Genomic DNA, 23475 nt, shown 5'->3' on the forward strand with positions numbered 1-23475 from the left:
AACCCCTGGGTCAAATAATGAAAAAAAGTAACCATGAAACTTTAAATTACCTTCACAACCAATTTCATCTTCTCCAGTAATGCAGTCCACCTCACCATTGCACTTATACTGCTTTGGAATACAAACACCCGATTTACAGAAAAAACTTTCACCTCGGCACTCTGTGCAAACATAAATACAAGAGGGGTGTGTTTTTTCATTCTTAAAATGGAATGAGATGGAATCTTAATTCAATGGTAAAGTTGCTTCTACTTTCTTAGTCAGAAGAATGCTTTTGAGAGTTTAAAGGCTAGATTCATTTCTACCTTTACAGCACAACTCATCACTCTGGTCTCCACAATCATTGACACCATCACAGGCCTTCTTCTGAGGAATGTGTTTCCCATTCACACACTGAAAGGAGTCGTTTGTTGGAGAAACTGTAAAGTAGGAATTATCTTTGTGAAATTTATCTGTGGAGTTGTGGGTGACATCTTTATCACATGTTTGGATTAATGGGGACCTGAAGATAAAACCAGGCACAAATAAAAAATGATATAAAATGTATGGGTGGTAGCATTGACATAGTACATATGATTAATAAGGAAACGAAACGCCAAAGCTGGCTTGTGGATGCCCTTTTATAATCTCTGAAAACCAGCATTCATTGTGGAGGTCTCTGCTCGCCGAGATGGGGCAGGGGTTTCGGGAATCAGGAGTCCTTGCTGACACTGGCGAACTCTGGTGCTCATCCACTCCTTTCACGCTACTGCTTTATCCCCCACCCCCATCCTGAGGCTTACTTGGCAGTGCTGTTTACATTTTGATGGTACTTATTTTTTAGCACCAAAAAAGGCTTTGGTCTTTAATACTGTATATATGGCAAAAATATTCCAAGGTCAGCATGAAGGAGAAAAGTGGCAAGGATTGCCTGAGGCACAGTTGTGGTCACTTAACCATTTTAAAGGCATGTGTAATCGGCCGGACCTCTCGAGGGAGATGCTGAGTTTCTTCTAATGTTTTATTAACTTGTGTTTGCTACATCAACTTTAATCCATATATTCAAGGAATCAAAGGGGAGTCAAGCAACTTTACTTCCCATATAGGAACCTGGATAGAAGTAATATTTGAATGGCAAAAAAGATAAAATAGGGGAAAAGCACCCATTTCGGCTCTAAAACCCAAAATATGATTTTGCCATTGTGTTTCCCTGGCAAGAGGGTATCTGTAATTTGTTTGTTTACTACAGACTTGACGTGAAATAAACACCTTTGAAGGAAGGGAAAATATCAGGCCAGTTCTCCACTAACCTTCACTCCCTGTGTAACACACCACACCAGCCAAACCCTCGGAACTGCTAGTTAATCCCTTAGTAAAAGTACATTCAGCCAAAGTGGTCTCAAATCCTCGACAATGCACATGTAGACATTCAGTGGAATTTATATGACGATCTCTGCTTTGAGTATCAAGAGCACCTCTGCAAATCAAATAAATGAAACGGTAAGGTAGAATAATTAGTACTTTGTATTTATAACTTTACTGTAGGAGGTAAAGGACTATTTCCTCTTATTTTCTACATAAGGGTGATAGATTGGGCAATATGCTTAAATTCTCTGAGCTTCAATATCTTCACCTGTAACAGGGAATATAACTACCTCATTGAGTTTTGCAAAGATTAACAATCAGTTTAAACTGACTGGCCAAAGTTCAAAACATGGCAAGCACCCACAAATATTGGTTTCCTCTCCTCTGTTTCTTGTTAAGGAGGAATGCCTCTTCGTCCACACTGCTGATTTCTTTCCAACCTGAGATGTGTCATTCTTGGCCTCTCTCTACGGCTTAACTCCTGTTCTCTCCAGGAAGGGAGTGGATTAATTTTATCAGGGAATTTTGGAAATGTAAACCAGGAAAGGTCAGCCCAGCTCTTCCATTTTTTCCTTTTGGGTCCTCTTCACCTGCCGAATGCTGTAAGTCTTACCTGGTTGGCCCCATTGTTGCCTGGGATCAGGGAGGTTCAGTTAGTTTGATTCTAGCAGGTCCATTTTGCTTTTATGCTAAGCTACATCCTCAATTCAGTCTTGACAGTATTAAGTGATATTTTGACATCTATGTGCCATTGCTTGGACTTCTCAGTTTGTTCAGAATTTGTGTAGCTAAGAGGCTACCTCAGTGACCCGATCCTAGAGATGATGAGTTACAGTGAGCTATTCTTCCAGAATATTCAATTGCTCCCTGCTTTTCTCTAGAAGTTAATGGGGAAAATGGGTTAAAAATAAAAGGTTGAGCAAAGATGCATCAGGCAAATGTAAACAAAAATTAAGCAGTAATGGCAATATAAATATCAGATAAATTACAATGAAAGGGAAAGAGAGCAATTAAATGGAACAAAGAAGTTCAGATCCATAATGAAGATATAGTGGTCATGAAACTGTGCCAAACCACATCGAAATATGAGAACAGATGGGAGCCATTTGGGGCAATCTGACACGTGAATAATCTGTAAAACCTCTCAACCTATAAATATCTAAAAGGACTAGATAAATGTTCTCAATGAACTCTTAAGGAATTAACGGAAATACCCACTGGCTAAAATCAGAGAAGTCTGTTCATGAGCTTATACAAAATATAAGAACAAAAATTGGGAGATCAAAGAGTGAGAGAGTTTGCCATTAGGTTGAATCACAGGTTGTAGGTCACAAACTGTCGAAAATAAGAAATACTCTATGGCTCAATTTAATCATAAGAGACTCTCACTAATGAACTACTAGCAGATGTGGTTTAGGAAGAAGAAAATTGAAGCCAGAACGAAGAAGTGAGATGAAAGAAGCAACAACAAACCAGGAAGTTGGTAAATATGAAGTACATCTGAGTAAGCACTGACTGAACAAAAGTAATAATAATTGCTTATTATATAATGATAGCAATTAACTTCAGGAATATATAAAAATAAGGTTGAACAAAATACTGGAAACTTGACACGGTAATGCCATTCTTTGTATTGATATTATTCCTGACGAGGCCAAGGACTTTCTAAGTTAAGGGTTCATAGTATAAATGTAAAGATAACCGCTAAAGGAATAGAAATAGGATGTATATAATTTTCAAACAAATTAGAGGAAGAAAAAGGAGAAGATTAAGAAACAACAACAACAGCTTTATTAACCTAACAGAAATTTAAAAAGGAAGAAACAAGAGGACAGAAAAAGCAGGGTAACTAATAAGCCCAAAACAAGACAGGAAAAATAAATTCAACAGTGTAAATAATCACAATAATGTAAATGGACTAAACTCTTCAGACAGTTATTGTCATATTGTATTTTTTTAAAAATCTAGATATGTGTTGTTTATAAGGGACACACTTAAAAGATAAAAGATAAAGCATAGAAAAGCTTAAAAGATAAAAGCATAGAAAACTTGTAAGTAAATAAATGGAAAAATATTTGAATAAAGCAATCAACAAGCTTTCTAATGGATAACACATCTATGCAGAACCCTGCACATGAAGCATTTAAAATATACTCAGTACAAAGCAAGTCTCAAAAAAATATTTAAACAATTGTCATCATATGGAGACATTCTCTCTCCACAATAAACTTAAATGGTAAATCTATATAAAAAAGTTAACCAAAAGCGAACTAATATACTCATTAGGAATGTAAAAAAAGAAACTTCTAAATTATGTATGAGTCAAAGAAGAAATTATATTGAAAATGAGAAAATATTTTGAACTGAACAATAAATAAAATATCCACTTACAGAGGGTTATGGCATGCAGATGAAGCATTACCTAGAGGGAAATTTGTACCTTAAATGCTTACATTAGAAAATAAGAAAAACTAAAAGAATTGGAAAAAATACAATAGGGAAAAGAAGAGAGAGAGCCAAAGATAAAAGTTAATGAAAATAAAGAAACAAAAGAAAATTTACAAATACAAAAATCAAAAACACTAATCAAATAGACACATCTCTGCAAGGTTGAGAAAAAAAAGAGAGAAGGCATATATAAACAACATTAGGTATGAAGGAGTGGACGTAATCATAGGTGAATAGAGATGATGATGAATGTATTTGCAAGTCTACAGATGGGCAAAGGATTGCATCCAGATACCTGAGCAAACTTTGGGTGCTCAGCAGTGTTCTAAGTGCTAGCTGAGCATAAACAAACTTCATCCTCATGACAGGCAGTTAATATGCTCAGGTTACAGTTGAGGAAGTTGAGGCACAGAAAGATAGGGTAATCAAAAATTAAAAAAAAGTTGGAATAATCAAATCAGCCCTGGGGAAATTCAGTGACACGAAGCACTCACAGTGGAAATCCAAGGTCAAGGCAGGCCACGTTGGCCTGTGTAATGCTCCAGCTTTTTCCACACGCAAACATTTTTTGATCTTGGTCTACAAGTTTTACTTCAACAATTCCTTCTGAATGTCCTTTTTCATTCTCCAAAGAAACACTAAATTCTTCTAAAATTAAAAAAAAAAAAGAATGAGCAATATTCAGGCACTCTTCCTCCTCTTGATTAAGTCTCTAAAGTAATAAAATACATAATTTCTAATTAACTTTGAACACCATGAAGATTTTTTTCTTGTTTTGGCTGCGTTGGGTCTTCGTCGCTGGGCACGGGCTTTCTCTAGTTGTGGTGAGCGGGGGCTACTCTTCGTTGCGGTGCGCAGGCTTCTCATTGCGGTGGCTTCTCTTGTTGCAAAGCACGGGCTCTAGGTGCACGGGCTTCAGTAGTTGTGGCTCACGGGCTTAGTTGCTCCGCAGCATGTGGGATCTTCCCGGACCAGGGGTTGAACCCGTGTCCCCTGCATTAGCAGGCGGATTCTTAACCACTACGCCACCAGGGAAGACCCACCACGAAGATTTTAACAAATGGTAAGCAATCATTTTATGAGGGCTTATTATGTGTCAGTGGCTGTGCTACCCAGTTGTAAAAAAAAGTACTATAAAATCCTCATATCAACCCTATGAAGATTAGGGTGATATTTATCCCTATTTTTACACGTGAGGAATCTAAATTTATCCATTTTTATACATGAGATTAAGTTACTTGCTCAAGGACTGAAGCCAGGAATCTGAACCTGCTATATTGATCTGACTCCAAAATCCGTGCTCTTAAAAGTTAGCCAAGCAAATAATGAAAATGTAAGAAAGGTTTATGTATTCTCATATATTTAAGACATTTCATGCCTCAAGAGAACAGAAGTCTGACCCTCACAAAATAATCTCCACAGTTGCTTTCGTCCTCTCTAACAAGGAAGAGAGATGGACTCAATCACGGAACTTTCTTCTTCCTCTTCCACAGTACCTTAACATCTTAACTCAGCAATACAAAAATATTTGGGCTACTGTGTGCTGGCACACAACATGGTAACTTTAAAAAGAACGTTTTAAGCATTCTTCTGTAAATTCATGAAATGTCTGTGATAATTCATATCAGAAGACAACGAGCTTAAGGTTTGCTGTCATAGCTAAGATTTCATGAGCGCTCTCTGTGTACTAGTCACAGAGCTTTACATACATCATGTTATTTAATTTTCACAAGAGTCTTATGAGTTAGGAACTACTGTTACTCACATTTTACAGATGTGAAAACTGCATTCCAGAGAGGCCACAGAGTTTGCAGTAATTGAGGTGGGGCTTGGAGGGGCTTAGAACTAAATCTGACTGACAGTGAGACCCTTAAATCTTAAGCACTCTGCTAATCTACATATTAGGGTCCCAGACCTCCTCACTACATTAGGCACCTGGATGAAGTCTTGACAAGCTCTCTGATCTGATGTGCCAAGTTTGCTAGGTTGGAGTATATCCTAGGCCAGCAATGGCCTGAGCTAAACCTCGGATCAGGGCTGATGGATTGGGGCTAGGGAAAGGGGTAGGGACTGGTGGGATGGATGCTGGAAGAAATTATTGGGGCTGGGGTTCAAAGGGGTTCCATACCAGTACCAGTCTCACGCAAAGCCCTTTTCACTGGGTTCTGAACCAACTCAACAGCTCTGGGAATAATCCCTTTAGCCAAGCAGAAGTGAGAGTGGGGATAATTTTGAAGGGCCGGGCAGCAGAGAGTGGCATAGGCACTGAGGGGAAGGACCAGCCTCAGGGCCTCATGCTCTAGACTCAAGGGTTGGCTAGATCCTGATGATCCCCTAATTTCTTTAGTTATCACCCCAGTTACTAGTGAGGGTCTAGAGAAGAATTTTGAGTTGTCGTCATAACATTTCATAGGAAAAGTATTTTCTAATAGAAAATATAGTAGACAATTTTCTTCTTACAAAATAAACTAGGCTTTTCCTACCTTCACCTGTGCATGTTCCTGTTTTTAAAAACTTTGCCTCTGGACGAAGACATTCAAAACTCTTTTGCTGACAGTAAGTTGGGTAGCTTTTCCCATTAATTGAACACACCCTGGTACCATTCTTTGGGCACTGATAAGGAAGTTTACAAACACAGGTCCCGTCGATGCATTTCTGCCATGGTTGGCAGAAGACTTTATTGCAGGAGAGACATGTGTGTTTTTCAGTTAAGCACTTTTTCTCCACGAGATCCTCTTGAGATGTGTCTGATGTTGAAGTGGACTATAAAGCACAAAATAAACATTAGCTTAGCAACAAACTAAAATCTTTTTAAAGATGAATACATGAGCTACAAATGACCAGTGATACATGGGTATTCAGAGTCATCAGTATCACCGTCCCAAAGAAATGCATACAGTATGAGACATGTTTCATCAGTGATAATTCTCTGTGCTGATAAGGGAAGCGTGACAGATAATTTTTAAACTCAAATCATGGAAATAAATGTTGATATAACCTTCTTCAGATGCTGTGTACCAAAAGCTTCCCCTTCCTGGAATTTATTAAAAATAGAAAAATAGTCTAAACATATGTTATCAGGACATTATTTAGGTATATTATGGCACATTAAAAAAGAAAAGATGAATACATGAAGGAAAGGAACAAAACAGACTCATATACCCCACAGTATAGATGAGGGTAATGTGGTCTGGTGGTTTTTAGAATCAAACAACCCTGGCTTCTAGTCTCAACTTGGGCACTTATATGGCCTTGAGCAAGTTACTCACCCTCATGAAACATGTTTCCTCATCTGTAAAATGTTTCCTTCTATTTTGCAAGGTTATTGTAAGCATTAGAAATAAAATGTGTATAATGGTTGGCAGGTACTAGGCATGAAATCAGTGGGAGCTGTTATTATTCAAAAGCCAACATAAAATTCTGCCTTTGAAGAAATCAATGAATCTCAACAGTTATGTTAAGGAGTAGAAAATTTGGTGGTAATTATAGTCTCATGGAATGAATTGAGGAATGAAATTGATTAATTCTATTAATAAATGCAAAACCATTTGCTAAACTCCTATTTTGTGCAAAATCCTGCTAAGATAAACATGACATGGACTCTGTCTTCCAAGGGCTTGATATCTAGACAATAAGATAGAAACATGCATAATAACTGGGGTAAGTGATGTAACAGTCATACAAATAAGATACAGTATTCTTGGAGATCCAGAGTGCGAGAGAACACGTATTTCCGGGGGCATTTTTTTTTTTTTTGGCTGTCCCCTGTGGCATGCAGGATCGGGTATCCCAACTAGGGATTGAACCCGTGCTCCCTGCAGGGGAAGCACAGAGTCTTAACCACTGGGCCGCCAGGGAATTCCCCCCAGGGGCATTTTAAACAGCCTCATGGGGCATCTGAGCAAGGTGAGGAAGGTCAGGTGTTAGCAGAGGGTAGGTGCTAGCAAAACCCAGGAGGAATGGTGCACAATGTATTTAGGGAATCGTGAGCAGTCCCAAGTGATGGGCTTGTGTGCTTCAACTGGGATAGTCATTGGTTAGGAAACTGGGGAGGAAGAGGAAGCAGGAGTGGAGCAAGAAAATGATTTGGAAAGACACTTGAACAAGCAAAAGCAAGAGGACTGGACAATTTAATGCATGTAGGGGTTGACAGTAGAACTAGATTTTGAGGCTGAGTGTTAGTAAGGATGTAAAATGCCATTAATCAATATAGAGATTAAGTTAAGGTAGAGAATTATGAGTTTGGCTTGGGACCTGTTGATTCTGATATGCCTGAAGGATGTGCATTTGGAGATATTTTGTAGAAAAGGGAAATGTGTGTCTGAAGCTTGGAAAACAGACGATTCTCTCATTCATCAATTAATTCACTAAATGATTTAGTAAGCACCACCCTGTGCCAGGGAACAGCCTGAGGCTAGGGTCAGAGGGATAAAAATCCCTGCCTAAGGAGTACACCAACCAGAAGAGAGACAGGCAAGCCTGACTGAGTTCCCCTGGTAGACGTGGGCCGGGGATGCCATTAGGACAGTGGTCCCATGGCCTGACTAGGAGGCTTGAGAACATCTCCAAGAAGAGCTGATGTCTGGGATGAGCACTGAGAGCACTGAGGAGTCAGCTGGCAAGGGTGGTGGGAGGTGCTCCGGGCAGGACTGTAAGAACAAGAACAGCAAGAACAGGGAGCCACTGAGAGACTAAACAGTGGAGCAAATTTGCATTTGAGGAAGATCTTTCTGGAGATCAGATCAGACAAACAGGCAGGAGGCCAATTAGACCTGCAGGAATCCAGAGGAAATACAATGAAGGCTGGGAATAGGTCAACTGGGTCAAAAGCCAGTTGTGGAAAGTCAAGGCTCTCTCTCTGTCCCCTAGACACCCCCCTTTGGAGGATGGGCATCCTTTGGTCCAGTCTCCCCAGCCTCCAGCCATAACACCCCCCCCACACACACACCTTGCTCAGTGCCCTCCAGCTGCAGTTAACAGCAAGCTGGGGCAGAAACAAATTGAACGATCTTTAAGGGCTATGATGAAGACAAATAAAAACCAGTCATTTAAAAACCACACAAAAATTTGCAAAAGCTGTGAAAGTCATTCTATCCAACATGCTTTTCAGTAAACTTTATCAAATAGCCAGGAAGTTTGACAAATTTGCCATTAACTACACTGGTTTTTGACACACTGATCTAGAATAAAATCTAGTAATTACGTACTTTTCATGGTTCCATGTACCTCTTTTGTAGCACTTATTAGAGTTGACAGTTTTGTAATTACTTAGCTCCTGTGTCTTCCACTGACAAAATTTAAGTGCCCTGACAGCTGGGACTGTTGACTTTTACGTATCGCCTTTCTACTGAAAGAGCAATACTCTAATTGGGTGCAAGCAGAAAAAACTTGATTTTTTCCCCCAAATTTATCCCTTTCTGAGGTGTCATTTTTCCTTGATCTTTAGAAAGAAACGTGGTCAAGTGCCATCAAGTTTTCAGTCACTCTTAGATTAGAGCAAAAATGAAAGATTAAAAGAATTTTGGTCCCAGGAACAGTCATATATAACAGTCATATAGTACAATGTCCAGTTCTGGGTTATCATTTAGACTCTGACTTTCATTTCAGTTGAAAGGTCCTTTCTCCTAGCTCAGACTTTCTTTAGGGGCATGGTGGGCCTGGTATTCATTGAATGAATGGTGAAAAACAAAAACAAAAAGAGAACACCGAGGAGAATTTTACATTTTAGGAGCTGAAGATTTTAGGAGCATGGGCTCTAGGTGCGTGGGCTTCAGTAGTTGTGGTATGTGGGCTCAGTAGTTGTGGCACGCGGGCTTAGTTGCTCCGCGGCATGTGGGATCTTCCCAGAGCAGGACTCAAACCCCCATGTCACCTGCATTGGCAGGCGGATTCTTAATCACTGCACCACCAGGTAAGTCCCAAGCCTAGTATATTTTTAAACAACACGTACTTTTTAAACAACCCCCCTATAGAACAAAATTATTTTCAGTAAAAATCATGAAAGAAATGAATAATAAATTATAGAGAAAAATTTAAACAGCAAATATTTTCTTTTATTGAAATTTCATATATAAATATATATAAAATCATGCTTGTGAAAAATAAAAAAGTAAAAAGTAAAATTCATAGTATGGTACAAATAAGGAAAAAAGTACTAGACAAATATTTTAAATTACATTCATATACTTAATGAAAAAGGAAAAACTATACCTATATATAGGCCTGTTGCAGTAATGAATAATAATATTACAGTTTAAGAATAATTAAATATATTAATAAAAATAATAAATTTCATTTTAAAGATACTGAATAGTATCTTTCAGTATCTTTACCTAATCTGATATTTTACCTAATATTAGGTAAAATATTTCCTGTATGAACTACTGTTTGCACTCAGCAAACAAAAATATTACACCTTTCAGGCTGCATTGTTTTTACTATTTTATGAAAACAAAAATTCCAAATGGCCATTAGAATGACAAAACTGAAAAACTCAACTTTTTTTGTTTCTTCATTCTTATAATCGCTGCGACAACACTTTATTTTGAATCTATTATAAATTCACGAAAACATAAGAACATAGAGTTTGAAGATGAACTATACTTGAAACGAATTTGAACAATTCCAATGCATAATACATATGAGACTGCCTATGTCAGGGTAGAACTGGAAGTTGGCTGAATTAACTTCCAGTTTTAATACAATGTCTGTTAAAGAATAAGTTTTAAAAAGTGCTCATTTGAAGTTTACATTTGTATTTTAAAAACTCAACCTCAGCAACCCCAGCAATTGTTAATAGTGCCATCTAATAAAATAGCCACTAACCAAAAGTGGATATTTAAATTAAAATTATTAAAATTAAATGGGAATTCTTCTGTTTCTAGTCAAGATAGACTTATAAGGGTACCCTAGTTATAAAGGTACCCTTTATAAAGGTACTTATAAAGCTACCCTAGTTCTTATTCAGCCTAAACCAATCAAGAAATGGACAAAATACAGACAACAGTGATTTTCAAGACACTGGACATCAGGCAATGAAGAGTAGAGATCCCTGAGACTAAAGAAACAAATGAGGTAGATGAGCCCTACAGCTGTTCCATGTGATTTCCTTCAGAGAGTTCCCAGACTGTGGTGCAGAGAGGAGGAACTTGAGCTGAGCCCAAGGGACTTCTTGAGGAGACAAAGCTGAGAGTCTTGGGAGACCAAGGCAGCTATACTTCACAGAATAAAGTACTGGAAACAAGTAAGTGGCATAGAGAGAGAACTTTGTAGCTCTGTAGACGATCCCCTTTTAATTGTTCAGCTGAGTATTTATCAGCACCCAAATGTGAAGAAACAACCAGAGACTGGGGAAAGAACCACCCAATAGAAATCAAGGTAACAGGGCCCACGCTCAAACAGTGCCATGAATAGTGCTTGTTCTCAACATTCAGACTGGAAAATTTCATTATTCATGGGGCATTGGAAGGAGTACAAAGAAGGATCTTGCCTCAGTAGTATGGAACAAATAGTCCTAGACTGAGCATTGTTCTGGTCCTACCTATGAATGCTCAAAAGCAAGACCTGAAAGGATCAAACTGTTTTCAAGTAACTTAACTGCATCTCAGAACAAAGCTCGAGAATATGTATAGGAATACAAAAATACCCCAGTATTTAACAGGATAATATTCCTAATAGCTGGCATCCAATAAAAAATACAGGCATGCAAAAATACAGGAAAATATGACCCACAGTGAGGAGAAAAATTAAATTGGTTGAAATTTACCCAGAATCCTTAATATAGATGTCAGAATTTGCAGGCAAGTATATTATAATATTTATTATAACTGTATTCCATATGTTCAAAAAGTAGAGACAAGAAAAATATATAAGAGATCCAAATTGAACTTCTAGGGATGAAAATAACAATATCTGAGATAAAAAGACACTGGATGGAACTAACAACAGATAGGACATTGCAGAAGATTAACAAACCTAAAGATTTATTAATAGAAACTATCCAGAATGAAATGTGGAAGTAATGAGAATTTTTTAAAAAGAACAGGGTATGAGTGAGCTGTGGGACAGGTTCAAGTGGTGTAGTATACGTAGTATATGTGTAATTGGAGTTCCACAGGAGATGAGAATGAGATGGGAACAAAAATGTTATTCAAAGAAATAATGGTTGAAACTTTTCCAAATTTGATAAAAATTATAAATCCACAGATTCAATAAACTTAATGAATCCCAAGCAGAAGAAACATGAAAGAAACTCCACCAAGGCACATCATCTCAAATTGCTCAAATAACAACAGTGAGAAAATCTTTAAAACAGCCAAAGAAAAAGACCCATGTGCAAAGGCACAAAGGTAAGGGTGACAACAGAGGTCTCATGCAAGTGAGAAGACAGTGAAGCAACATTTAAAAAATACCAGAAAAAAACCCCTGTCAACTTATAATTCTATACCCAGCAAAAATATCACTTGAAAATTAAGGCAAAATGACAACCTTTTTAGACATACAAGAGTTGAAAGAACTAATCACCAGTGTATCTGCACTACAAGAAATGTTAAAAAAAAAAAGAAGTCCTTCAAGCAGAAGGGAAATTATCCTAGATGAAAATATGTAGCTACATGCAGGAATGAAGAATACTGGAAATATCTGGAATTTTTTATATGGGGGTGGGGAGGAGGTAGCCGTTATCTCTGCTTTGTACCTTTTCTTGTAGTATCTTTGACTTTGGTATCAGAGTAACATTGACCTCATGGAATGATTTAGGAAGTAAGTTTTTTCTCCTTTTTTGGGGGGTGGGGTGGGCAAAAGAGTTTGAGAAGATTTGGTGTTGTTATTTGGTAGAATTCACCAGTGAAGCCATCTGGTTTTGGACATTTCTTTGATAGAAGTTTTTTCTTTCTTTCTTTTCTTCCTCCCTTCCTTCCTTCCTTCCTTCCTTCCTTTCTTTCTTCTTTCTTTCTTTCTTTCTTTCTTTCTTTCTTTCTTTCTTTCTTTCTTTCTTTCTTTCTTTCTTTCTTTCCTTCCTTCCTTCCTTCCTTCCTTCTTTCTTCCCTTCTTTCTTTCTTCCTTTCTTTTTAAATCACTGATTTAATCTCTTGTTACATGTCTGTTCAGATTTCCTATTTCTTCTTGAGTTGGTTTTGGTAATTTGTATGTTTCTAGTAATTTGTCCATTAATCTAGGTTATCTAATTTGTTGGCATATAATTGTTCACAGTATTCTCTTATCATTCTTTTGATTTATGTAAGGTCAGTAATAATGTCTCCACTTTCTGATTTTATTTATTTGAATCTTCTCTGTTTTTTGTCAGTCTAGCTAAGGTTTGTCAATTTGGTTGATCTTTTCAAAGAACAAAATTTTGGTTTAATTGATTTTATTGTCTTACTATTTTAAAAATTTTTTGTTTCTATTCAAATATTTATTACTTCCTTCTTTCTCCTAGCTTTGGATTTAATTTGCTCTTCTTTTCTAGTTCTTTAAGGTGTAAAGGTAGGTTATTGATTTGAGATTTTTGTTCCTTTGTAATGTAGGTATTTACTGCTACAATTTTCCCTCTAAGTACTGCTTTTGCCAATCCCATATGTTTTAGAATGTTGTATTTTGTTTTCACTCATCTCTAAGTATTTTCCAATTTCCTTTATTATTTCTTCTTTGACTACTGGTTAAGAGTATGCTGTTTATGTTCCACATATTTGTGAATTTTCCAGTTTCCCTTCTGTTACTGATTTCTAGCTTTATTCCATTGCATCCTTTCACTTTCAACCCACTTGTGTCTTTGGATCACAAATTTGTCTTACAGATAGCATATAATTACATCTTTTTTTAAAAAAAATAAATTCTACCAATCTATGCCTATTTATTAGAGAACTTAATCCTTTTACATTTAAATTAATTACTGATAAGAAGGCCTCACTTTTGACATTTTGCTATTTGTTTTCTGTATGGCTTATACCTTCCTCCATACTGCCTTCTTTCATGTTTAGTTGGTTTTTTTGTAGTGAACAATTTTGATTTTTTTCTCTTCTTTTTGATTATTTAAAAAAATATTTTCTTTGTGGTTACCATGGGGATTATACTTAACATCTTAAATTTATAGCAGTCTAGTTTGAATTCATACCAACCTAGCTTCAAGAGCATATACAAACTCTGTTCCTGTATGGTTCCATCCCCTTTTATGTTGTTACTGTTATACGTTATATCTTTATACATTGTGTGCCTGTTAATTAATAAGTTTTAAATACATTTGTCTTTTAAACAGTGTAGGAAATAAAAAGGAGTTACAAGCCAAAAATAAAATTACATTGGCTTTTGTATTTATCTATGTAGTTACCTTTACTGGAATTCTTTATTTCTTCATATGGCTTCAAGTTACTGTCTAATGCCCTTTCCTTTAGCCTAAAGGACTCCCTTTCTTGTAGTGTTTTTCTTTCTTCCTTCCTTCCTTCCTTCCATCTTTCCTTTTTCTTCTTGTAGTGTGTTTCTTATAGAGCAGGTATACTGGCACCTTCATCAGCTTTTGTTTACCTGAGAATGTTTTAATTTCTCCTTCATTCTTAAAGGATAGCTTTGCTGGATAGAGAATTCCTGGCTGATAGTTCTTTTCTTTCAGCACTTAAAAAATGTCATCCCATTGTCTTCTGGCCTTTATAGTTATTGCTGAGAAAGATGCTGCTAATCTTATTGAGGATCCTTTGTCCATGATGAGTTGCTTTTCTCTTGCTGCTTTCAAGATCTTCTGTTTTGTTTCTCGGCTTTTAATAACTTCATTATTTTGTGTCTTGGTGTGGATTTCTTAGCATTATCTTTTTGGGGACCAGTAAGCACCCTGAATCTGTAGATTCATTATCTGTTATCAAACTTAAGAAGTTTTTGACTATTATTTCTTCAAATATTCTCTGACCCTTTCTCTCTTCTCCTTCTGAGATTCCTATTTTGTATATATTGATGGTAACATACAGGTCTCTTAGGCTCTTATTCTTTTTTCTTTCTGTTCTTCAGATTGGATAATTTAATTGAACAATCTTCAAATTCATTTACTCTTCTGCCTGCTCAAATCTGCTATTAAAACCCTTTAGTGAGTTCTTTGTTATACTTTTCAGTCTAATTCCTTTTATGATTTCTGTCTCTTCATGGATATTCTCTATTTGTTCATGCATCATCCTCCTGGTTTCCTTTAGCTCTTTGAACATATTTAAGATAGTTTACTTAAAGTCTTCGTCTGGTAAGTTCAAAGTCTGTTCTTCCTCAGAAATAATTTCTGTTAATTTTTCATGTGAATGGGACATATTTTCTTGTTTCATTACATGCTTCATAATTTTGGGTTGAAGACTGGATATTTTGAATATTATAATGTAGTAATTCTTGAAATCAAATTCTTTCTTCTCCTCAGGGTTTGCTTCCCTTGCTTTCTGTAGATTGTAGCTGTTTGTTTACTAACTTTTCTAAACTGTTTTTGTAAAGTTTGTTTTTTTGTCTTGTGTGGTCCCTGAAGTCTTGGTTCCTTTACCTTGCATTCAGCTAGGGTTTAGACAAAGATTTCCTTGAAAACAAGGAACCAGAAAGAGAGAAAGAGAAAGGGAAAGGGAGAGAGAGGGGGAAAAAGAGAGAAAGAAGAAAGAAAAGAAAGAAAGAAAGAAAGGAAGAAAGGAAGGAAGGGAGGAAGGAAGGAAGGAAGGAAGGAAAGAAAAAGGAACCTCTCAAATTGAGAACAACAGCAAAAAAACTCCCCCAGGTTTGCAAATTGGCTCTGTGCTGGGGCACTCCTTCAATGCTTAGCCAGGACATTTACAATTATGTCTTAGCTTTTACTTCATGCTTGGACTGAGCCTGGAGGTATAGGCTTAGAGTCTTCTTAGGTGTTTTCTGAGCTGCATCCTGCCCTGGGTATGTGTGCTGCTTTCTAAATTCCCCAGTATACACAGGGACTTTTGAATGCACTAATTTCCCATTGAAACTTTTTCCTTCCAAGCTTTGGCACCCTATTGTATGTCTCAACTGTAATCTTTTGTCCCAGGTGGCTGTAGGTTGTTTTTTTGCTTGCTTTCTAATGTTTTTGAGAAACAGTCTGCTGCCTTTCCACTCTGAGTTCCAAGTTAGATGAAACAAAGACAAGTACATTGTGTCAGTCTTTCAAGTAGCCCCCGGGTAGGTTAGAACAAACACAGTTCTTTTTAAATAAAGTCTGCTCTCCTCCTTTTAGAGCTAGGGACTAGAGTTCCATGCTGGGAATGTGGACTGCCATCTTTAAGACTGCCACTGAGTTGGGAACAGGGTGGGGTAAGGGCAAGTAGAAATGCCACTGTTTTCCTACCATTTTTAAATTGCCTTTTTCCTTCATTCAGCATTCACTTGGGTGCTGTAGGCCTCTGATAACTGGAGTTCTGACGAAGGTGGTTCTGAAAGTTTGCTTGATTTTTCTATTTTTTTGTGGAGGGACAAGTGTTTGGATTTGCCTACTCTGCCATGGTTGCTGACATCACTCTGCATTGTGTGTTGCCTCCTGTGCATATCCTCTTTCCAGCATTTTGTCACTCTGCTGAACATCACCCTACTTCTTTCCTTCCAAAATACTACCCATATAAACCAAGGTTTGCAATATGCTTGTAGGGTAAAGTAAAAATTTAAGGTTTCAGTCAGGGATTATGTCACAGCACAGTACTATCACTGTAGGTAACCATATTGACTGAAATACCTGGCTTCCCTGTTCTTTAATATCCTTTGGTTATTGATACAGCAGCCACTCCCTCTGTGCTCTGAGTTTCTCTCCCATCCTTTCCTAAGTTCCCTTACCTCTTTGTCTGGGTAGGTTCCGTAAAACCAGAATTCTCATTTCACTATTCAGAACAACTTAAGTCTAACCCACTGCCAGCCCACCCCATCATTGACATCATTGATTCAATGATATAATCCACCCATCATTGATATATGATGGGTGGCTTATCAGTCCATCAAAATGGACTCCAAATCAGTCCATCAGAGTGTTTTGATATAAAAAGGGAGTGGGGCTTTTTATTCTCTAGAAGGAAATCTGCTCCCAGCTTTCAAAAATAACGTTTCTCCTAGCTGTACATATTTTATTTCATGTTGAAAATGTAGATATATTTTAAAACTTCTTTGAACACATTTATGTTGTCTCTATGGTAACCTCCATTTTAAAATGGTTATTTCTCAGCAGGTGGGATAAAAAGTCATTCCATTTTCTTTTATAAACTAATATTCTAAGAAGTTCTGGAATTTTCACAAATATGATATTAACTCTTTTAAAAATGCTGTTTCTTAAAGGAATGAAGACAACTTTATTGTTGGATGATTTTTCAGTAAAAGAAAGAGGCTCTTTTCCTTTGTGTTAGTGAAAACTACTATATTCAGGTTTGGTTTTTTTTTTTTTTTCCCCCTGTTTTTTGTCCAGGAATCCAAAATGTGGCTGAAATATCTTTTTTTTCAAAAAACAAATTTTTCTTGTTATAATGTAATATATTTATTTGGTATTTAAAAAAGAAAAATAAAGAATGAATAAAACAGAATTTCTGAACTCTGAAAATTCATAAATGCATAAAACATAAAATAAAAATCACCAACAATCCCATTACTCAGAGATACCAACTGTTATTTATCTGATATACCTCCTTCATGAACTTTTAAATTGCCATTTATATAAGCAGTTATATGTGTGTATTTGTGTGTGTGTGTGTATTTTTCTCTTTAACAAAAATAAGATTTTTAGTGAGGGCTTTTTTGTTTCAATAAATATAAAAGCACAATTTTAATGGCTACATGATAGTTCATTTATAGACTACAAAAATTTAATCGATTTTAATCAACAAGCATTTACTTTACCTCCATTTGTTCTGTACTAAAAACATTGAATATATATTTTAGAAGTTACAAGAAACAAAGTATATAATTCTGATTTCTTAGGTAGTTTTCTTTAAATATTTGCTGCTATAAACAGGCATTAAAACAAATTTTGGAATTGTTTCAAAACTCTTTGATCACAAAAGCAGGCAATCATCAATAAGTATCTAAAATGTCTTAAACATTTCTAACTTTAATAGATCAGCTTTCAGACTGCCTACAACCTGTCATTTCGGTTTTATCTCCTTGAGTTGCCTACAAAGTCTCTACTCTGATCAAACAGGTTTATTCATCTGGAAGAGCCCAGTGCTGTGCTATCTTTCTGCCATAACACTTGCTGCTTTTTCAGGCTGAAAAATCACTTCTTCTTTCTCTCCACTGATCAAATCTAATCCAGAATTATGGGCCTAGCTCAAATCCTATTTGACCCATAAACTTTCCCTGACCTCCTAGCAGGAAGGGACTTTTCCTCTCGTAATGTCCCTTGGCAGATAGCATTTGCACCATTTTTTGGCAATTAAATATATGTCTTTTAAAAGTTCCTTCTCTTGTGTTTTCATATATTGTTTAAATTTTGCTTATTTCCTCATTGGCATACTTGTATCATCTTTCTACAACTGTACCAAACGGTTACTGAAGGAAGAGATCAGTCTTGCAATTTGCCCAGCACTCTACCTTGCACATAGATAGAGGGAGCTTGATAAATGTTTACTGATTTAATAATTACTGTAAATATAGATCTATATTAGTAAAATTCTCATTCAGTTCAATTTCTATGCACAGAGAATAGCAATATGAAAAAAGCAATTTCTTAAAGCTCTTTCATCAAGATGTTAACATAAAATCTTTGTTACTGACTAGATACTGTCATTGTTGGCAACTGAACTATGTGATCCTTAAGTCAAAATAGTATCCTTAAGATGTTTTCTGTATTTTTATAGTATTTGAAATATCTACTTAAAATAGTTTGCATAGATATTGAATTACTTACCTCACAAAAACTTAAGCAGAAGCACAAAAGTAACAGAACGGCATGAGCAGGCTTCATGTTGGAGACAATCAGGGTCTTTATCTCTACTGTGGACTCGTCTGCACCTCAGATATTCTTTTGAAATTTAATTTTTAACCTCTGAAAAAATATTTAAAAAGAGCACGCCTCCTAAAGAGCTTTGTACTTTTGAACTCATGTAGATTTTGGCAAAATTTCAGAGTTTTACCGTAACTGAAACCAAAAAAGGCTTCAGTAAATGGCTGAGGGACTGTGTTTCCTGAAGAGGAAACTGATGCCCCACCTTGATACTGAACAATGCCTCGTTCTGTTTTCTAGAGAAGACAGAAATCACTAGAAGAAATTTCTTATGTTTTGGTAAAATAGAATTATATATTTTTCTTTAAGGACAAAAACTAGGAAATGGTAAGAGTAAAAGTCCATCATATTGAAGGTTATGCTGAATACATTAGAAATCCTCACCAAAACGCTTCCTTTCATTCACAAGTTGTTCTGTGATCAAATCATTTTCTCTAAGCAGAAATGCTGTCAACAGTTTGGATTCTCCTGAAGCAGATGTGAGACAGAGTTCGGGGCATGAGATACTTATCAGGAATCAGCTCCTGGGAAAGGAAGGGAGGAGAAGCAGGAATGAGCAGAAAGAGAAATCAGACCACAATGCAGGTTCGACAAAGCCTTGCCCAGCTCACGGGGGCCTCTGGAGCAAGAGTGGCCAGTCACAGTGGCCCTGGGTCGTGCAGAAATGGCTGGATCCTGCCTGCCTTACTCAGTCACCTGGTGAGGGTTGCCCAGGAAATGCTTGCCCTTAGGTGAGGCAGGTCTCTGTCGCTGAGGCAGACCTTGAAGGATCTGATAGTTAGTTGCTGTCAGAAGGAAGTGTCAGCTGACCACACACTTCACGGCCAGGTAGCCAGACCTTCCTTGAAGGCGGATCTGGGAAACTCATCTCCCTGTCTTTCAGAGTCTACCATTTGCACCTTTTAGACCTACTTTCCATATAGGCTTCAAGGGCGGCCCCTTCAAAACTGCAGGGGACCTTTCTTCCTGAGAGATTATTTAGGAGAGGGAGGTTGCGGAGAGGGGTAGGGGAGGGAACTGTAGCCCCTGCCCTTGCAGTTGACCTTGGGGCTGCAGTTGATACTCACCCCCTGCCTCCTTCCTATCCATTCTGGATTTCCTTCACCCTGAGTTTCCACCTCTGCTGACCTCAGTGACCTACCTGGTGGGATGACCCACAACCTCTTCCAGGAGTTATCCAGCCCCTGATTACCATTCACTTCTCAGACCATTGTTGCTGTTTCTATCCCTTTACTGTCACAAGAGACACCTGAGCAGCTCGTATGGTTCCATACACATTTCTCCCTACCCTCATTGTATAATAGCAGCCTAACTTCCTCCGAAGGATCAGGGTCAGTTACTCCTGTCAAGATGGTGACGCCTCCTCTTTCCTGCTGGTCCCCGGACACAAGCAGCTCAGTGTGCACCAGGCAGAAGGTTCACCTTATAATTCTGTGGGATTCCCGTTGTGCCAAAGGACAAAAGTGTGCTTCCTGTGAGGAACAGACCTCAGAGTACAAAGTGTGGAGACAAGAGCACACGGCCTCCAGGTGGTCATCAGAAGTGATGGTAAGTGTGGTTATTCCTGCTTCTGTTCTGTGGCTCCCAGGCCTGTGTCTTCTCTCTGTTGGGGATACAATGCATATACTGCTTCCTGGAGGATAGCACCCAGTCCTCACAGAGTATTGCCTTTAAGTAGCACCTCAGCTTGGCATTCACCAGGCTACTTCAATGCTCCATAAGGTGCCAGCTTCACAGTGGTATAGTATGTGATATGACCAGTGGATTGCATGGTCATAGGCCCACACTCACATCTCCTTTGCTATAAAGTAGGTTCCCTTGTCCGGCAGGATGTTATACGGGATCCCCTGTTGGAGGATTAAATACTCTGTAATCCTTTAGCTCATGATCCTGAGGCCCTGCAGACAGAAAAGGTACATCCTTACCCACAATTTATGTCTATTCCTGTGAGAATGTACCACTGGCCCTTTTAAGATTGAAAGAACCGAATGTGTCAATTTACCAGCAAGTAGCTAGCTGGTATCCTTGATGAACTGTGCCATCTTGGGGGCTCAGCATTGGTCTCTGTTGCTGTCAGATTGGACATTGGTTGATGGCAGTAGCTAAAGAAACCTTCAGGGTCCATGCTATTGGCCTCATGGGTATCTTCCATCTCTGCCACCATGGCCACTCTATTCTTGTGCCCACTGTGCTGGTACTGAGGTGGTTGATGACTGAGATTGGCTGATTATCAATTGGCTGAGTCATTTTGTTGATTATTTATTACTTTTCTCTGGTGGATGTTCTCTGGTGGGCGTTAACATGTGATAAAAAGATTTTTACACTTCAGCCCTACTCCTATATGTACATCCACGTTTCTCCCCTTCTAGAAACTGTGATTCCGTATATAGTCTAACCTTAGGCCACTTATTTTTCCACACAAAGTGGAGAGCGAGGTGTGCCACCTGAAGCTCTGCCCATGGGGATGACTTTCTTTCACCACTGTCTTTCAGAACCATTACTAAGTATGGCTGTAATGCAGCTGCTATTTTCAGGTTGTACCTACATACTGAGCCCATCTGTGAACCAAATCCAAACTTTTCCCTCCTCCTTTAGCTGGTCATTACCAGAGTCCCCACAGAGCCACAGGTGTGAGCTGAGGGAGGAACACAGGTGCAACGGTTTGGATTTGGGGGAAAGGGGGGAATTGGGGCCACCTGCTCATGTACTTTGCGCCCTTTTTTGCTGTTTGTATTTGGTTCCAGATGTAACATTTTCATCTTATGTTTTTGCTAGGCCTCCTCAGCTTTGTACTTCATGGGTCTGTTAGGACCCAGCTCATAACGGGCATCTCTGCTATAAGGTGACACAGTGTCATGTTCAGTTGTTCCACATTTACCAGGGTTCAGTAGTACCTAGGCTGTTTCTCAAAAAGAATATAATTCTCTGCTACAGATGGCATGGCCTTGCTCCAGAACCCCAGGGTCCTGTATTGTAGTTCTCCCAGAGTCTTCCTCAAACACTCCGCAATGTTTTCTCCCACCACTGATACCTCCAACACTGCAGGGTCTTCTGGATTAGTGCAGAACTCTTTCCTGCTCTGGTAGCCAATGAACTATTCTTCAGTGTGAAATATTTGCCCAGAAGTCAAATATTCCCCAAAGGGAATATCCCCAAAAAGGCTCACTAAATTTTGTGCTTCCTTCTTTGTGAAATGAAGTACAAGACAAAATAATTTATCTTTTAATTTAGAGAATATGTTCTGGAAGGTTTCTGAGCCCTGTTTTCCTAAAATTTTACTGATGTGCCAGGATTTATCACCTCTGGAGCATGTGTGTCTAATCAAGGCATTCAGTATGTTAGCCACCTCTTGCTTATCTGCTCTGATTAAGGTAATGCCATTAATGTAATGAAACAATGTAATGCTTTATAAGAAGTCCAGATGATACCCAGGTTTCTTCAGACTTTATTATGGCAGAAGTTGGGACATAAGACCTATGGAAAAATTCTAAATGTATACTGTTGTTCATCCCACAAGAATGCAAATATTCCAATATTCTTTTCTGCTTAAAATTCTTATAGTGGTTTTGGTTTTCCTGACCAAATTCTTATTGATATACTTTATAATATTGCTAAAATTAGAATCAAGGTTCTTATCTCTAAAAGAAATTTTATTGAAACAAATATTAAACCTTAGGTAAGGGTGAAATTTCTAAGCTTAGAAAGAAGAAAATAAAAAGACATTTATATATCCAAGTTATGTTAAAAATTTTATAACAAAAAAAGCACTGAAAAAAATGAACTAAGCATGCAACTCAGGATACCATTTAAAAAATAACAAAAAGAATTAAAATAATAGAAAGGAACTAATAAAGACATAAACAATAGTAAATAAACCAAAAAGTAAAAAAGTAGTAGACTTGATAAATAACACGAGTCATTTTTTTTTTTTGGCGGTATGCGGGCCTCTCACTGTTGTGGCCTCTCCCGTTGCGGAGCACAGGCTCCGGACGCACAGGCCCAGCGGCCATGGGTCACGGGCCCAGCTGCTCCGCGGCATGTGGGATCTTCCCGGACCGGGGCACGAACCCATGTCCCCTGCATCGGCAGGCGGACTCCCAAACACTGCGCCACCAGGGAAGCCCAACACGAGTCATTTTGAGTAATAATTTTTGAAAAGAGAGAGTAAAACAATTTTAGAGGAAAGCTATTTAAGTGGACATTTTTAGCGGGCTGCCAACATCCATTATCCTTCATAATAGGTTCCCAATTTTCTGTGTGGAATTATCTTTCTTCTATTACGAGTTGTTTTGGTGGGAGAGTAATTCCAGGCACCTGCTTTACAAATGGAAGTTGAGAAATCCATATCCAGCCTCTTTCCATTCCTTTTTATAGCCCAAGGACTGATCAAAGAGTCTCTCTCTCTCCCTCTCTCTGGTGTTTGAGTCTTGAGTTAAGTGATAAGAGGACAAAGAAACAGTTGTGAATTATTTATTGAGGCAGCAGAAGCAGCAGCAGCATACTGGTTAGACTGCTTCAGCTATAAGATAAGCTTCTTTTGATTCCTTTTGGCCTTGTTAAGTATCTTTAGTTCTTAAGCCTAGGTGCTTAGTCACCTGTCAGTACTGTAAACATCCTATTATCTTCCAAGTGAATTTTCTTTTACTAAAGTTAGCCAGGCTTGTCACTTAGAACCTTAAGTGATAAAATCATGTGCAATTTATGAAATAATCTGAAGATCTGGAAGAAAATTTCCAGGAAAATAGAAT

General features: G+C 37.9%; 1 protein-coding gene across 2 annotated transcripts in view; it reads right to left on the minus strand.

Annotated features, from left to right (window-relative positions):
- The window catches only part of CFI (complement factor I), a 37097-nt gene extending 18268 nt beyond the window's left edge, over window positions 1–18829 (minus strand). Inside the window, exons 1-6 of one of the 2 annotated variants that reach the window (XM_049709641.1) lie at window positions 18632–18829; window positions 6276–6555; window positions 4287–4440; window positions 1290–1456; window positions 306–419; window positions 51–161 (exon numbers count right to left, since the gene is read on the minus strand). In XM_049709641.1, coding sequence (XP_049565598.1) covers window positions 51–161; window positions 306–419; window positions 1290–1456; window positions 4287–4440; window positions 6276–6555; window positions 18632–18688 — 883 coding nt within the window. In that variant the 5' untranslated portion in view covers window positions 18689–18829. The remainder of the gene's footprint in view (window positions 1–50; window positions 162–305; window positions 420–1289; window positions 1457–4286; window positions 4441–6275; window positions 6556–18631) is intronic. The other variant, XM_049709642.1, reaches the window with a different exon arrangement.
- Between the last annotated feature and the right edge of the window lie 4646 nt (window positions 18830–23475).

Source organism: Orcinus orca, chromosome 4, assembly GCF_937001465.1.
Source record: "Orcinus orca chromosome 4, mOrcOrc1.1, whole genome shotgun sequence".
In the NCBI taxonomy this organism is placed as follows: Eukaryota; Metazoa; Chordata; class Mammalia; order Artiodactyla; family Delphinidae; genus Orcinus; species Orcinus orca.